This window comes from Rana temporaria, chromosome 11 (genome assembly GCF_905171775.1).
Source record: "Rana temporaria chromosome 11, aRanTem1.1, whole genome shotgun sequence".
Lineage (NCBI taxonomy): Eukaryota > Metazoa > Chordata > Amphibia > Anura > Ranidae > Rana > Rana temporaria.
In genome coordinates this window covers 11,266,034-11,284,090 of record NC_053499.1, presented here as the reverse complement: position 1 = coordinate 11,284,090, position 18,057 = coordinate 11,266,034, and the positions used below count along the sequence as shown (strand labels likewise).

The 18,057-nt window shown below is 50.0% G+C and overlaps 1 protein-coding gene across 1 annotated transcript in view; it reads right to left on the bottom strand.

The window, feature by feature from the left end:
* The window catches only part of SLC22A18 (solute carrier family 22 member 18), a 71,106-nt gene extending 53,351 nt beyond the window's left edge, over window positions 1–17,755 (bottom strand). Inside the window, exons 1-3 of the mRNA XM_040328032.1 lie at window positions 17,578–17,755; window positions 14,995–15,092; window positions 1,097–1,242 (exon numbers count right to left, since the gene is read on the bottom strand). Coding sequence (XP_040183966.1) covers window positions 1,097–1,242; window positions 14,995–15,092; window positions 17,578–17,700 — 367 coding nt within the window. The 5' untranslated portion in view covers window positions 17,701–17,755. The remainder of the gene's footprint in view (window positions 1–1,096; window positions 1,243–14,994; window positions 15,093–17,577) is intronic.
* Between the last annotated feature and the right edge of the window lie 302 nt (window positions 17,756–18,057).

Sequence of the window (18,057 nt, the reverse complement as noted above, 5' to 3'; positions counted from 1 at the left end):
TTTTTATAAAAAAAAAAATTTTTTACTACTAATCAGCGATTTTTTTCGTGACTGCGACATTATGGCGGACACTTCGGACAATTTTGACACATTTTTGGGACCATTGTCATTTTCACAGCAAAAAATGCATTTAAATTGCATTGTTTATTGTGGAAATGACAGTTGCCGTTTGGGAGTTAACCACAGGTGGCGCTGTAGGATTTGGTGTACACTGTGTGTGTGTTTACAACTGTAGGGGGGTGTGGCTGTAGGAATGACGTCATCGATCGAGTCTCCCTATAAAGGGGATCACTCGATCGATGCAGCGCCATAGTGAAGCACGGGGAAGCCGTGTTTACACACGGCTCTCCCCGTTCTTCAGCTCCGGGGAGCGATCGCGACGGGGCGGCTATAAACAAATAGCCGCGCCGTCGTCCCGGATCGCTCCCAGAGGGGACCCGACCGCCGCAAGTCGCGGGGGGGGTCCCGATCGGACCCCCGACCCACGTCTAGGCAGGGACATACAGGTACGCCAATGTGCCTGTACGTGCCATTCTGCCGACGTATATGTACATGCGGCGGTCGGGAAGGGGTTAAATGGTGCCTGCCCCATTTGAATTGGGCGGGCTTGTGCCGAGCGCATTTACGTTACACCACCGCAAGTTTACAGGTAAGAGTTTTGAAAATCAGGCACTTACGCTGTAAACCTGCGGCGGTGTAACGTAAATCAGATACGTTACGCCGCCGCGGAGTAACGTAAATCTATGTGAATCTGGCCCTCTGTTTTTACCCGGCTGGGTAATGAAGAGCACAGCAAAGAGCACCTGTCTGGACATTCCTTTACTTCCACTACATGCAATACGCATCATTCACCCCTAGGAATATTGGAGGAGCCACGAGGTAACACGCCGCCCGAAAATCCAGCAGCTCCAATGGGGGTAATGCTACATAAACACCTGACATAGTAAATCCTACCCGCTACTAGACAGAAGTATCAATACAATGGCTACGGAATGGAGTTTCCCTTTCAATGAGTCTGAATTCATAAATAACAATTATTACTTTATTATTATGACCCATAGAAGTGAATAATCAGTAAGGCTTCTGTATACAGTACCTGGCAGGCCGTGCATGAAAACGGAGGGCAGGCGAGACAGAAACAGGAAGGGTATGCTGGTGGTGAATGCCAGGATCAGGTAATAGACGGATGAAGACAGGAAGGAGAGCGTGAGAGCCGCACGGGCGCCATATTGATCCGAAAACCTGCAAGAGAAATGAAATATACAGGTGTCATCATGACTGGTAACCTGGCAACAATCAGACCCTGGTAACCTGCCAACAGTCAGACCCTGGTAACCTGCCAACAGTCAGACCCTGGTAACCTGGCAACAATATGACCCTGGCAACAGTCAGACCCTGGTAACAGTCAGACCCTGGTAGCCTGATAACAGTCAGACCCTGGTAGCCTGGCAACAGTCAGACCCTGGTAGCCTGGCAACAGTCAGACCCTGGTAGCCTGGCAACAGTCAGACCCTGGTAGCCTGGCAACAGTCAGACCCTGGTAGCCTGGCAACAGTCAGAACCTGGTAGCCTGGCAACAGTCAGGCCCTGGTAGCCTGGCAACAGTCAGAACCTGGTAACAGTCAGACCCTGGTAGCCTGGCAACAGTCAGACCCTGGTAACAGTCAGACCCTGGTCGCCTGGTAACAGTCAGACCCTGGTAGCCTGGCAACAATCAGACCCTGGCAACAGTCAGACCCTGGTAACCTGGCAACAATCAGACCCTGGCAACAGTCAGACCCTGGTAACCTGGCAACAGTCAGACCCTGGTAGCCTGGCAACAGTCAGACCCTGGTAGCCTGGTAACAGTCAGACCCTGGTAGCCTGGCAACAGTCAGACCCCGGTAACCTGGCAACAATCAGATCCTGGCAACAGTCAGACCCTGGTAACCTGGCAACAATCATACTCTGGTAACCTGGCAACAATCATACTCTGGTAACCTGGCAACAGTCAGACCCTGGTAACCTGGCAACAGTCATACTCTGGTAACCTGGCAACAGTCATACCCTGGTAACCTGGCAACAGTCAGACCCTGGTAACCTGGCAACAGTCAGACCCCGGTAACCTAGCAACAATCATACTCTGGTAACCTGGCAACAATCATACTCTGGTAACCTGGCAACAGTCAGACCCTGGTAACCTGGCAACAGTCATACTCTGGTAACCTGGCAACAGTCATACCCTGGTAACCTGGCAACAGTCAGACCCTGGTAACCTGGCAACAGTCATACCCTGGTAACCTGGCAACAATCATACTCTGGTAACCTGGCAACAGTCATACCCTGGTAACCTGGCAACAATCATACTCTGGTAACCTGGCAACAGTCATACCCTGGTAACCTGGCAATCAGATACCAGTATCATTTGTCTGAGACCCCCTACATAATTCCCCCTCCTGTGTTGTACTCCTCTACATCCCCTGTAGGTGTTTGTTAATGACATAATGCACCCGTCCTCAGTTTCCCTCTATGACAAGTACACAGGGATCATAGAAGATTGGGAATGTGGGAATGATTTACAGGCGTCCTCTCATGGAAGCGGATGAGATCAATGACACCGGTCACATGACACGTAATCCCGAGGTGAGTGGCCTCATAAAACGTCACGCCTGGGAAGACAATTTACCGCTGACTCTTTTCTTACTGAAGGCCGAGATTTCAGTGTAACACAGGCTAAAAATTTCCCATTTTCTTCATCCGAGAAAGTCACATGGCAGCTCTGCGGCCGCGTCTGACCCGCTTTGTGCTGCGATTCTTTGGGCACCGCAGGTCCTATTGAGGCAAAGCAGATCAAACGCCGACTTTTTCGCCATTAACCCCAATCACTGTCATGTGACATTCGCAAGAAATGCAACCAATCCAAGAACATATAGGGATTACAGCATACAGTATAAATACTTGACCTCCGGAAGATTTACCCCCCATTCAGGGGAGGGCTGCCAGCCTTAGGCCTGGGGGGCAAGTCCAGTCAAGTGGCCCATAGAGCGTGGAAAAGTGATGGATCGAGGGAAACAGTCTAAGATTTTTCATGATCACAAAAGTCCGCACAGAGCCCCCCTTACATCAGAGTCCGTACAGAGGCCCCCCTTACATCAGAGTCCGCACAGAGCCTCCCCTTACATCAGAGTCCGCACAGAGCCCCCCTTACATCAGAGTCCGCACAGAGGCCCCCCTTACATCAGAGTCTGCACAGAGGCCCCCCTTACATCAGAGGCCCCCCTTACATCAGAGTCCACACAGAGCCTCCTCTTACATCAGAGTCTGCACAGAGCCTCCCCTTACATCAGAGTCCGCACATAACCTCCCCTTACATCAGAGTCCGCACAGAGCCTCCCCTTACATCAGAGTCCGCACAGAGGGCCCCCCTTACATCAGAGTCCGCACAGAGCCTCCCCTTACATCAGAGTCCGCACAGAGCCTCCCCTTACATCAGAGTCCGCACAGAGCCTCCCCTTACATCAGAGTCCGCACAGAGCCTCCCTACATCAGAGTTCGCACAAGGCCCCCCTTACATCAGAGTCCGCACAGAGGCCCCCCTTACATCAGAGTCCGCACAGAGGCCCCCCTTACATCAGAGGCCCCCCTTACAGCAGAGTCCGCACAGAGCCTCCCCTTACATCAGAGTCCGCACAGAGCCTCCCCTTACATCGGAGTCCGCACAGAGCCTCCCCTTACATCGGAGTCCGCACAGAGCCTCCCCTTACATCAGAGTCCGCACAGAGCCTCCCCTTACATCAGAGTCCGCACAGAGCCCCCCTTACATCAGAGTCCGCACAGAGGCCCCCTTACATCAGAGTCCGCACAGAGCCTCCCCTTACATCAGAGTCCGCACAGAGCCTCCCCTTACATCGGAGTCCGCACAGAGCCTCCCCTTACATCACAGTCCGCACAGAGGCCCCCCTTACATCAGAGTCCGCACAGAGGCCCCCTTACATCAGAGTCCGCACAGAGGCCCCCCTTACATCAGAGTCCGCACAGAGCCCCCCTTACATCAGAGTCCCCACAGAGCCTCCTCTTACATCAGAGTCCGCACAGAGGCCCCCCTTACATCAGAGTCCGCACAGAGGCCCCCCTTATATCAGAGTCCGCACAGAGGCCCCCTTACATCAGAGTTCGCACAAGGCCTCCCCTTACATCAGAGTTCGCACAAGGCCTCCCTTACATCAGAGTCCGCACATAGGCCCCCCTTATATCAGAGTCTGCACAGAGGCCCCCTTACATCAGAGTTTGCACAAGGCCTCCCTACATCAGAGTCCGCACAGAGGCCTCCCTTACATCAGAGTCCACACAGAGCCTCCCCTTACATCAGAGTCCGCACAGAGCCTCCCCTTACATCAGAGTCCGCACAGAGCCTCCCCTTACATCAGAGTCCGCACAGAGCCTCCCCTTACATCAGAGTCCGCACAGAGCCTCCCCTTACATCGGAGTCCGCACAGAGCCTCCCCTTACATCGGAGTCCGCACAGAGCCTCCCCTTACATCAGAGTCCGCACAGAGCCTCCCCTTACATCAGAGTCCGCACAGAGCCTCCCCTTACATCAGAGTCCGCACAGAGCCTCCCCTTACATCAGAGTCCGCACAGAGCCTCCCCTTACATCAGAGTCCGCACAGAGCCTCCCCTTACATCAGAGTCCGCACAGAGCATCCCCTTACATCGGAGTCCGCACAGAGCATCCCCTTACATCAGAGTCCGCACAGAGCCATGGACAGGTAAGTGTCCTTATTTTAAAAAATCAGCAGCTGCAGTATTTTGTAGCCGCTGACTTTAAAAAAAAAAAAAATTGGTGGAACTCTGCTTTAAATGTATTATTATTTTATTTATGATGATTTTTAGTCATTTGTGTATTTATTTTACATTTATTTATTCATAGATTACCATTTTATTTTTTACTTTGACCAGAAAATCACGCAAAAACGCGTTTCCATTCATTTCTATGGGGATACCAACGCGACAAAAACGCCCAAATCTGCCCGTTTCGAGAGACACAAAAAAAAAGCTCCAGAACTTGTTTTGCGCTTCAGGCGACACGGAGTGGAGATGTGAACCTTCGCCTTAGAGAGTAATTGATTTTTTTTCTCCTCCAGCATTTTTGAGCTTCGAGCAGATCATCGCTCCGGTGTGAATGGGGCCTTCGGTGTAAAGCACCTTGTAGTTCCTGTTTGGTAGTGAAATGACAGGCAGCTCACAAATGACAGGCCTGGGACACAACACTCATGGAATGCCGACCTTCCCCTTTTCATATCCCTGCAGCAGTTTACTTGTTCTAGTTTTCATTTTTTATATTTCTTATATCCAGTGCCCCCCCCCCCCCGATCCATGCACCCAGCCCCTAATCTACATGTAGGGCGCCGGACGTATTGATTCCAATGGGGATTTTTTTTTTCCGAAGCACGTGATTAGAGCCTGAGGCTCTCATTGGCTTTAAAAAAAGTGGGCTCGGGGCACAGCAGACCAGTGCGGGTAGACCGAACGACAGGGGGGGGCTGCATTGTTTGCAGCCACCATCAGGGGGGTACAGGCAGTACACTTGTAAGGGGCCCGGAGGTCTCCAGGGGCCCGGATGGCAACCCCCTTTTTTTTTAGGGGTCCGGAGGTCCCCAGGGCCCCAGATGGAAATCCCCCTTTTTTTTATTTATTTTTTATTAAAGAAAATATATTGTTTTATATATTTTTTTTTTTTTTTTTTTTAGAGGTCTGGAAGTCCCCATGGCCCGGATGGCAACCCCCCCCTTTTTTTTAGGGGTCCGGAGGTCCCCAGGGCCCCAGATGGAAATCCCCCTTTTTTTTATTAAATTTTTAATTAAAAAAAAAAATTTAATATATTTTTGTTTGATTTTTTATTAAAGGGCCAATTTTTTTTTTTTTAGAGGTCTGGAAGTCCCCAGGGGCCTGGAGGCCCCCAGGGCCCTGGGTGGCAACCCCCCCTTCTTTTTTTTTTTTAGGGGTCCGGAGGTCCCCAGGGCCCCAGATGGAAATCCTCCTTTTTTTTATTTATTTTTTATTAAAAAAAAAAAAAAATGTAATATATTTTTATTTGATTTTTTATTAAAGGGCCAATTTTTTTTATTTTTTTTAGAGGTCTGGAAGTCCCCAGGGGCCCGGAGGCCCCCAGGGCCCGGATGGCAACCCCCCCCCTTTTTTTTTAGGGGTCCGGAGGTCCCCAGGGCCCCAGATGGAAATCCTCCTTTTTTTTTTCTTATTAAAAAAAAAAAAAAATGTAATATATTTTTATTTGATTTTTTATTAAAGGGCCAATTTTTTTTTATTTTTTTTTAGAGGTCTGGAAGTCCCCAGGGGCCCGGAGGCCCCCAGGGCCCTAAGTGGCAACCCCCCCCCCTTTTTTTTATTTTATTTTTTATAAAAAAATATATATATATTTTTTTAATATATTTTATTTTATTTTTTTATTAAAAGGGACATTTATTTTTTATGGGGTCCGGAGATTCCCAGGGTCCCGGATGACAACCGCCCCCCCCCCCGCCCGGTTCTCTGCTCCAGGGGGCCCATGCCTGAAGCTGTGTAAGGGGCCCCATAATTCCTGAATACCACCACCCGCCATTGCTTATATCTGAAAAAGCGAATGAATCCAACGTACAGCGGCGCCGATTCCTGGTTGTTCTGGTTGGTCCAGTTTTAAAGCTGAAGTTTAACCTGCTTATATTATGCCTTCTCTGGTTCCCCCCCTCCCCCCCTCATCAACAAACTGTGCAAAAAAATAAAATGTTTTAATGACATACCTTGTTTTAGACCCAGTGATGTGATCACTTGGACTCTTTACCAACCGCTGGAGTATCCCCCCCTCCCCCCCCCCTTACCAACATACTGATGACGTTTAATTTTTTTATTTTGTTTTGTGCTTTCATCTACTATTGTAAACCCTGTGATCTCATCTCTGGGTCTCCTTGCTTTTATATGCAATGCAGGCAGATCATGGCTGTTGGGGGGGGGGGGGGGGGGGGTGGCCGACCCACTAGCCATGATTTGCCTGCATTGCATTGAGAAGCAACGAGACCTAAAGATGATGAGATCACAGAGTTTACAATAGTAGATGAAAGCACAAAAAAATAAAATAGATGTAAAATGTCATCAGTATGTTGGTAAGGGGGAGGGAGGGGGGGATACTCCAGCGGTTGGTGACACTTTATATTACCACCCCTTTAGTTCATTCACCTTGCTCAGTATAAACTCTGGGAGATAACGCAATGATTACCAAATCCCTGGAAGGATAGAAGATTACGATCTTTGCAGATGCTGACTCTGCTGGAAATCACAACGCTTGCCAGTCCAGCAAAATTGAAGGGCGATTCCATCCAGAGGGGGGGTTTTAGTGCCGCCAATACGGAGTATTTAGCAATGAAAATATGAAGATATTTTGTTGCCTTTTATTTGCAAAGATAAGGCTGGATTCGCCCCCGAGTGTCGCGTTTATGAGCGGCCTTTTTGAGTGTTTGTGCGCAGCGTGTGAGCGTTCTTTTATTACCAATACAGAAAAAGATCATCCGTTTCATCTTTTGCTGCCATGTTTTTCAGCTTTTTGATTTGCTTTTACTTATTTCTTACTATTCATTTAATAATTGTTTTACTTTTTTTGTAAGGGGTTAAATACAGCCTTCCCCATTGATAAAGTCTGTTTGATGACAAAACGCGCCTGGGACGGCGCACACTGACGTCACCGTGTTGTACGTTTGGAGGAAGGGCTCCAATAGTGCCGGCAGCCTTACCAGTGCCAATTAAGAGCAGCCTTACCAGTGGCCATGAAATGCAGCCTTACCAGTGCCCATACAATGCAGCCTTGCCAGTGCCAATTAAAAGCAGCCTGATCAGTGCACCTGAAATGCAGCCTTACCAGTGCCCATGAAATGCAGCCTCACCAGTGCCCATGAAATGCAGCCTCACCAGTGCCCATGAAATGCAGCCAGGGGCGGGCTGACCATTGCGGCACTGCCCGAGGGCCCCATGCCACTAGGGGGCCCCATCAGGGTTGCCAGGCTCAGTAAAACCAGAGACAGTATGTAAAAATCTGTGTTTTTTTTACATCTGTCCCTGATATGTCCGAAACCGACATGCTTTTGATGTGAAAATGCTGAGATTTTAGCTGCCCCGCCTCTGCACTGCCTCCTGCCGTGGTGGCCATCTGTAAGCCCGGGGGCCCCATAATCTTCTATTGCCCGGGGTCCCCACGAGTTGTCAGTCCGCCCCTAAATACAGCCTCACCAGTGCCCATGAAATGCAGCCTCATCAGTGCCCATGAAATGCAGCCTCACCAGTGCCCATAACTTGACTGAAGATCCTTCGCCTTGTGTTTGTTCATCCTTATTGATTTTATCATCAGCTGATTCAGCATATTTTATACAAATGTTTATTGCCATCACTGCCAAGACTGCAGGATATTAAATAGAAGGGTTCCAGACTGAACCTCCACTGCACTGTTACTCTCCTATGGTTTTTGAGGGATAGGAAAGCCCTACCTACCAATCAGAATTATTATGTAATTTCTCTATAAAACAATTGCTAAATTTTGTGTTTTTTTTTTTATTCTCCAGTTTAGGCTCTTAATTTTTGGAATGTGGGAATAACTGGGAGGATCAACAGCGAGGAAAGCACTTGCAAACACTTGTGTAGATTTTGCCCTAGGTGAGATTTAAAGTGATACTAAAGGTTTGAATAAAAAAAAAAAAAAAAATAATAATAATAAGTCATACTTACCTCCACTGTGCAGTTAATTTTGCACAGAGTGGCCCCGAATGCCGTCTTCTGTGGTCCCTCGGCGGCTCTCCCAGCTCCTCCCTGCATAACCCCCCCCTAGATGAATCGCTCTCCTGGGGGGGGGGGGGGGGTTACCTTGCGGGCACGCTCCCGTGTCCAGCATTCGCCGTCCATAGCCGCCGAATGCAGCACTCGGGCCCGCCCCAGCGTCATTGGATTTGATTGACAGCAGTGGGAGCCAATGGCTGCGCTGCTATCAATCTACCCACAAGAGCTGAGAACCCCAGGCAGAGAGACGGCATGTCTCGGCATGGGACATTCCAGGGCTCAGGTAAGTAAAACGGGGGGACTGGTGACTGACGGAAGTTTTCTCACCTTAATGCAAAGGATGCATTAAGGCGGAGTTCCGCCAAAAAAAATTATAAATTAAAAGTCAGCAGCTAGAAATACTGCAGATGCTGACTTTTAATATTAGGACACTTACCTGTCCTGGGCACCCGCGAGTCGCGCTGAGCGATCCCACTGGTCCCTGCTGTCTTCTGGGACCTGTGCGTCTCCCAGAAGACAGCGGGGGTGGGGACGAAGTAGGCGTGGCGTAGGTCACATAGGTTTACACAGAAAAAGTGCACTAGGGTAGGTCGTGTTCCCGTCCTGAAGAGGAAGGACCCTTTCTGGACCCCCAGGCACAAGACTTCTGACAGGGGCAAGACGCACTCAGGTCCACCTTGTCCAGCGGTCTCCAACCTGTGGCCCTTTGCTTTCCTTTATCTGGCCCTTGGGGCCTTATTCCTACCACTGACACCAACAACGAAGCACTCTTCCTCTCACTGACTCCAACAATGGGGCATTATTTCTCTCACCGACACCAAGGCATTTTCTACTCCCACTCACAGGCGTTCGCGCACAGGGTATGCTGGGTGGGCCTGGGCACACACCAACCACCTTGTACACATTAGCATTATCAGTCTGTGTGTAGGTGGGGAAATGGGAAAGATATCCCTCTTATCAGCACTTCCTTTCACTGCGGTGGCAAGGAGATTAATGTACTGGGGTCCGATATATGTAAACACACATGCGTGTTTGAGCTTTGGGGTGCAAACCCTAATGCAATAGGCTGTGCACACCTATGCGCCCACTGGCCCCTAAAATCTTAAGGGCAGTAAACGTGGCCCTTTGTTTAGAAAGTTTGGAGACCCCTGACCTTGCCAAAAGGCCCATCAAACCCTGCTACTCATGATCAGCTGAAACTGACCAACAAGTACTACTGGGTGACCACCCCCCCAAAGAAAAGAGAGGAAGGGCCACACATCCTCCCCCTCGACTTCTATATAGGCCAACAACCTACAATCCTAGTGTCAAGCGCCTGTGGTAGTGAGCCCTTGTAGATCGCCAACACTGGGTTCCCCAGGGCACAGAGCCCAAGCACCAGCCTGCTTCTTCACCAGAGCCCCTGATGGTGGGGATGGACTTGCAGTAAGCTGGAACCAGGTCTCGGCCCAAGGTATACCCAGCTGAGGCTGCGGAAACCACGCGTGTGCCATACACAAAGGCCAGGGCAGGCACCACCAACACACAACCAGGGTTGGTTCACAGGTAGCCACACACAGGCAACATGCACTAACCTAAGCATGTCTTAGGCCTCGTACACACGACCGAACATGTTTGCTGAAACTGGTCCGCGGACCAGTTTTCGCGGACATGTTCGGTCGTCTGTACGGCCGACCGGACCGGATTCCCGGCCGAGCGGACAGGTTTCCAGCGGACAAATGTTTCTTAGCATGCTAAGAAACATGTCCGCTGGAAGCCTGTCCGTCGGACATGTTCGGTCGTCTGTATGACTCACCGGACATGTCCGCTCTGCCGAAAGCCCTTGCATGCGTCAAAGTGATTCGACGCATGCGTGGAAGCATTGACCTTCCAGGGTCGCGATCGTCGCGACCGCGTATCCTGTCCGTGGGAAATTTGGTCTGATGGTGTGTACAGCCATCAGACCAAATGATGTCCGCGGACCGTTTTCATCGGACAGGTCCCGTCGTGTGTACGAGGCCTTATATATAGGCAAGGAAACTAGGAGGCGGGACAGGAAGTGATGGAAGGGAAAGTAATAAAAGCCCACAGAATAGCAGGCGACGCCCATAGGAGAGCACAGCCAAACCACACATGTGAAAGGAATCGGGGTAGACAAAGCACTGCAGCAAGGAGGTAAGAATATATAAGCATGAAACTGCAGGCCAACTTGTGACACCTAGTGTCAAAGGTAACATGTGAAGACATATAAGAAATAAAATGGAGGTGCCAGTACATGTGCAATGGCTAGGACTTGCAGTCTGGTAAAAAAAAAAAAAATGGAACTCTACTGGTGGGATCTCTGCATTTCCCGGGTCTGCGCAGACACTTTGTCCATTATGAGACTCTCACCATCCCTGCTGGATTTTATTTACTTTATATGATGGAGTAGGTAACAGAGCCAGGCCACAAAAAAAAATGGTGGGTAAACATTTCCAAAACTCCCAAGTTGGCGGCAACAGAATCAGGAATTTTGGCAGGAAGATATCACTTCGAGTATCCAAAATATTTAAAGCGGGGGTTCACCCTATATAAAAAAAAAAAAAAAAATGTTTTCCCTCTAGCATTAAATTTGGCATAGTAGCGCGAGCTACGGTATGCCTGTCTGTATTTTTTTATCCCCGTACTCACTGTTATATCGTACATAGAAGATTCCGGGGAATGGGCGTTCCTATGGAGAGGGAAGGTGATTGACGGCCGGCCCTGGCACGTCACGCTTCTCCGGAAATAGCCGAAATAGGCTTGGCTCTTCACGGCGCCTGCGCATAGCCTGTGCGCAGGCGCCGTGAAGAGCCGAGACCTACTCCGGCTGTCTTCGGGGAGCGTGACGTGCCAGAGCCGGCCGTCAATCACCCTCCCTCTTGCTAGGAACGCCCATTCCCCGCGGCAGACGAAATCGTCTATGTACGATATAACCGTGAGTCCGGGGATAAAAAAATGTAAGACCGGCATACTGTAGCTCGCGCTACTATGCCGGATTTTATGCTGAAATGTTGTTCTGCAGGGTGAACCACCGCTTTAAGGAGGAGCAGACTCCGAACACTGGGCTCTACCTAGAAGTATCACTGAGGAGGACTGGCCCTTTAAGGTGCTTATACACAGTTCATTATAACTATTCAATTTAGTGAATCAATCTGTATGTAATTAAAGCAAGTAGAAGATTTGTTTACCACTAAGAGCCGGTTCACACTGGGGCGGCACGACTTCAGGGGCGACTCGGCAAGGCGTCCTGAAGACGACTTCAGATGCGACTTGCAAAATGACTTCTGTATAGAAGTCAATGCAAGTCACCCCCAAAGTCGTACAGGAACCTTTTTCTAAGTCGGAGCGACTTGCGTCGCTCCTATTGGAACGGTTCTATTGAATAGAATGGGACGCGACTTGTCAGGTGGCTGAGTCACCTGACGAGTCGCCCCAGTGTGAACCGGCTCTGAAGGTAAACTGGATCTGTGGATTCTGGGATCACCTTTTGGGGTGGATTTACTAAAACTGGAGAGTGCAAAATCTGGTGCAGCTGTGCGTGGGAGCCAATCAGCTTCTAACTTCAGCTTGTTCAATTAAGCTTTGACAATGAAACCTGGTTTAGTAAATCAACCCCATTGCCTGTAGAGTATATGTAAAAAAAAGCTCCAGAACTTGTTTTGCGCTTCAGGTGACACGGCGTGGAGATGTGAACCTTCGCCTTAGAGAATAATTGATTTTTTTTTCTCCTCCAGCATTTTTGAGCTTCGAGCAGATCATCGCTCCGGTGTGAATGGGGCCTTAGGTGTAAAGCACCTTGTAGTTCCTGTTTGGTAGTGAAATAACAGCTCACAAATGACAGGCCTGCGACAATGCATACCTCCCAACTTTTCAACTTCAGAATGAGGGACAAATGAGCATACCGCCCAAACGAAGTTGTTGAGCGCGAATCGCTGGGCCGCGTGATTTGACGCTAATCGCGCGGGGGGGGTTCCGCGAGATCGTGGGAAAATAGCACTGCTTGCGGGATTTACCGCGAATCACGGGACATTCCCGCGAAATCCGGGACGGTTGGGAGGTATGCGACACAACAGTCATGAAATGCCGATCTTCCCTTTTCATAACCTCAGCAGCACTTTACTTGTTCTAGTTGTAATTGGTAGACAATGGCTGGGTCTCCTTGCTTTTCTATGCAATGCAGGCACATCATGGCTGGTGGGGGGGGCACCCTTGCCGGCCCCTCCCACTAGCCATGATTTGCCTGTATTGCATTGAGAAGCAACAAGACCTAAAGATGAGATCAGACCTTAATGCATCCTATGCATTAAGGTGAAAAAAACACCTTGATGTGACCGGCCCCCCATACCCCCCCCCCCCCCGTTTTACTTACCGTATTTATCGGCGTATACCGCGCACTATTTTGCCCTGAAAATCAGGGCAAAATCGTGGGTGCGCGATATACGCCGATACCCGCTTTCCCGCCACGAGTTTGAATACTGCGCCTGCATATAGTGAGCGCAGTACACTCGTGAATCTTCGGGCAGTCTCGGCGCCTCTCGTACTGACGAGAGGCGCCCGAGCCTGCCCGAAGATTCACGAGTGTACTGCGCTCGCTATATGCGGGCGCAGTATTCAAAGTCGTGGCGGGAAACGAGCGGGAGGACGCCGCAGAAGGACGCCGGACACGCCGAAGATGGACACCGGACCCGCCGAAGATGGACACCGGACCCGCCGAAGATGGACGCCGGACCCGCCGAAGATGGACACCGGACCCGCCGAAGATGGACGCCCGACCCGCCGAAGAGGACACCCGAAGCCGCAGAAGGACGCCGGACCCGACGAGGCCGCAGAAGGACGCCGGACCCGACGAGGCCGCAGATGGACGCCGCGCAAGACACCAAAACTGTAAGTACAAAAAAACTTTTTTTCCCACAGGATTGGGGGCCACTTTGGGGTGCGCGGTATACGCCAGAGCGCGTTATACCGCGATAAATACGGTACCTGAGTGGGCGCGATCCCACGTTGCTTTCACCAAGCTTTAGTCGGCTCTTCATTGGATGATTGATAGCAGCGCAGCCATTGGCTCCCGCTGCTGTCAATCAAATCAATGACGCAGCGTACCGGGGAGGGCCGAGTCATACACTTGGTGTCTATGGCCGCCGAGTGTATCACACGGAAGAGCGCCTGATCCAGGGATGATGTACCCAGCCACCTTGATGACATGAAAGTGATTCAAAAGGTTTTTTTTTAAAAAAAAACATGTTATACTTACCTGTTTTGCACAGAGCAACCGCAATCCTCTTCTTTTTGAGTCCCCTCCTTCCCCTGCCCCCCAATAACAAAGCTCCTTATTGGCTCCCTGGCTATGATTGACAGTAGCAAGAGCCAGAGAGGGGACCCAGGAGAACCACTGCTCATGCACATGATGGGGCTTGGGTAAGTTCTTGGGGGGGCTGCACCCAGAAGGTTTTTTACCTTCATGCAATGCATAAGGATAAACAAAACTTCTGCCTTTCGAACCACTTTAACTTTACACCAAAAGTTCCCTTATCATTAGAGTCCCCTGCAGGGCTGGACTGGGACAGAAACTTGCCCCTGGACTTCATCCAGACTGGCCCACTCTGACAGGTCTCTCCCATGGCGGCCGGACAACTCCCCCCCGGCCACCCAAGCCCCTCTTCCCCTTCACTAGCTGTTCTACTTTATTAGAGTAGAACGGCTGGTACTGGTACTCTTATAGGCAGTACCAGTGGGGAAGCTAGACATTATTTCACCCGGGGCAAAGAATCAGTTTGGTGCCCCCCCCTTATGGGACAACTCCCAGGCCATAGCTGTTGAGTCAGCTGTCTGTCCCCTCCCCCCATGCTCCTCTGTCATCCCCCCTGCTCCTCCCCCTGCGTCTTTGTCCCCCCCCTCCAGGTGAGCGCTGCGGGGAGGGAGAGACAGAGGAGCGGAGGGGGGGCGTCAGTCCGCTGTCACTGAAGCCGGCCCACTGAGCCATCGGCCCACCGGGAAACTCCCTGTAGTCCCAATGGCCAGTCCATCCCAGGTCCCCCGTCATGTCCAGGTGCCCCGTCATATTTCCCCCATCATGTCCAGGTCCCCCATCAAATTAGAGCCTGTCAGATACCACCTTATGACATACGAGTCCTCCCTATCACATCAGAGCTCCCCGAATCACATCAGCAGTGATTTAACAAGAAATGCTTTAAGTAATCTTACCTGCCAAAAATTGGACCTCCCACGAGCTGGAGGATTCCAAAAAATGTCTGTAGATAGCCGAAACCAACAGTGTCCAAGCCCAGGTTCTTCGCCAGATACTGAAATGTGAGCCATCAAAGAGATGGTTAGTTGGAAGGAAGGCAATGGGGGGTGGATAGAAAATGATGGAAGTTGTAGCATGTACGGTTTTAGCTGCCATCTCCCTGTTCTGCCTTGTGACAGGACACTGATCTACTGCTCCCCGTCATCGGGAGCAGTCATGTGATGTCACCTGTAGCCCAGCCCCCCCACAGTTAGAATCACTCCCTAGGACCCACTTAACCCCCCCTTCCTCGCCCCCTTGTGTTTAACCCCTTCCCTGCCAGTATCATTTACACAGTAATCAGTGCATTTTTATTGCACTGATCGCTGTAAAAATGACAATGGTCCCGAAATAGCGTCATAAGTGTCCGAAATGTCCGCCATAATGTTGCAGATAAAAATCACTGATCGCTGCCATTACTAATAAAAAAAAATAACAATAAAAATGTAATAAAACTATCCCCTGTTTTGTAGACACTATGGCCCAGATTCTCGTAGATGGGCGTAAAACTGCGGCGGCGTAACGTATGTCATTTACGTTACGCCGCCGCAAGTTTTACAGGCAAGTGCTTTATTCACAAAGCACTTGCCTGTAAAGTTGCGGCGGCGTAGCGTAAATCCCCCGGCGCAAGCCCGCCTAATTCAAATGAGCCGGGTAGGGGGCGTGGATCATTTAAATTAGGCGCTTTCCCGCGCCGAACGTACTGCGCATGCGCCATCCGGAAAATATCCCAGGGTGCATTGCTCCAAATGATGTCGCAAGGACGTCATTGGTTTTGACGAGAACGTAAATGGCGTCCAGCCCTATTCACGAACGACTTACGCAAACAACGTAAATTTTCAAATTTCGACGTGGGGACGACGGCCATACTTAACATTGACTGCGCCTCATATACCCAGGGGCAACTTTATGCGTCGCAAATCTAACGTAAATGTCGTAACTTCACTGCGTCGACCGCGCGTACGTTCGGGAATTCGCGTATTTTGCTAATCTGCATACTCGGCGGGGAAAACTACGTCGGCGACACCTAGCGGCAAAAAAAAAATAGCATTTAAGATCCGACAGCGTAAGAGTCTTACGCCTGTCTGATCTAATGCTTATCTATGCGTAACTGATTCTATGAATCAGGCGCATAGATACGACGGCTGGACTCAGAGATACGACGGCGTATCTCTTTTGAGAATCTGGGCCTAAAACTTTTGAGAAAACCAATGAATATACACTTATTGCGATTTTTTTTTTTACCAGAAATAGGTAGAAGAATACGTATCGGCCTAAACTGAGGAAAAAAAGTATTTTTATATATATTTTTGGGGGATATTTATTATAGCAAAAAGTTAAAAATATTGCTTTTTTTTTTCAAAATCGTCGCTCTATTTTTGTTTATAGCGCAAAAAAAATAAAAACCGCAGAGGTGATCAAATACCACCAAAAGAAAGCTCTATTTGTGGGGGAAAAAAAGGACGTCAATTTTGTTTGGGAGCCACGCCGCACGACCGCGCAATTGTCAGTTAAATCGACGCAGTGCCGAATCGCGGAAAAAAAAACGGCCCGGGTCATTGGGCAGCCAAATCCTCCGGGGGTGAAGTGGTTAAAATCGAACCCCCTGAAGTCGCCAAAAGTAGTGCAGGTTATAATTTTGGAAATCGGTGGAGCGTCTCACGGATTGGGACGCTCAGATTGCCGGTAATAGGACCTGTCAAATCGCACAGATGTGAACAAGGGCATAGGGCCAGATTCTCGTAGAATCGCGCAAAAAAGGGCGGGCGTAACGTATCTCATTTACGTTACGCCGCCACAAGTTTTTCAGGCAAGTGCTTTATTCACAAAGCACTTGCCGTCCCTAAAATTTCCCCGGCGTGCATTGCGCTAAATGACGTCGCAAGGACGTCATTGGTTTTGACGTGGACGTAAATGGCGTCCAGCACCATTCACGGACGACTTACGCAAACGACGTAAATTTTATAAATTTTCGACGCGGGAACGACGGCCATACTTAACATTGGCTGCGCCTCATAGACCCAGGGGCAACTTTACGCCGGGAAAAGCCTAACGTAAACGTCGTAACTTTACTGCGTCGGCCGCGCGTACGTTCGGGAATTCGCCTATCTAGCTAATTTGCATACTCGACGCGGAAAACGACGGATGCGCCGGATTGCAGTTACGATCCGACGGTGTAAGAGACTTACGCCTGTCGGAATCGAATGGATATCTATGCGTAACTGATTCTAAGAATCAGTCGCATAGATACGATGGCCCAGATTAGGACTTACGACGGCGTACATGGCGTTGCGCCGTCGTAAGCCCTTTGAGAATCTGGCTCTCAGTGTTCTGTGGTCCTCCAGGTCAGGAGTAAAAATTGCATCACAGGAATGTTCCTGGAAATCATTTTATTGGCAGCAAAGTGATAACGAAGGTTGTCATAGAATTAGGAGTCGGCTGTCACTCTCGGCGCAGTGACCTTTGCTACAATGGATCTCAGAATCGCCAGGGCTACTTACCGGCGTGACTGCGAATTGCATGAACAGGCAGGAGATGTCCAGGGCTGAGAGCAGGTAGGTGATCCTGATGACCTGCTGCTTGGATCTGGAGAGGCCGGGATCTGAAGCCATTGCAGCCTGCATGATCTGAACACTTGTGGAGGAATGAAGAGAGTTTCTCTTTTCCTTTCCCCAGTTCCTGTGTGCAGAGCAAAGTTCAGGCCAAGTCCCTCCCTTACAGCGACAGCTTCCCTGACAGCACTGCTAATCCATAATAATGATAGGGTTCAGGATATGATTTCGCATACACTGGGGGGGGGGGGGATAACTACAATTCATGGGGCCCCTCTTGCGACTTCTCTTTGCGATGTCACCTGGCAATATCAGTTATTACAATAGTGTAAATGATCCTGATAGTCAAGAATCATGGGACCCCTGGAGAGCAGAGAAGCGGGGGGGGGGGGGGGCGAGGGGTGCTGCCGCCTCAAATAGAGAAGCGGG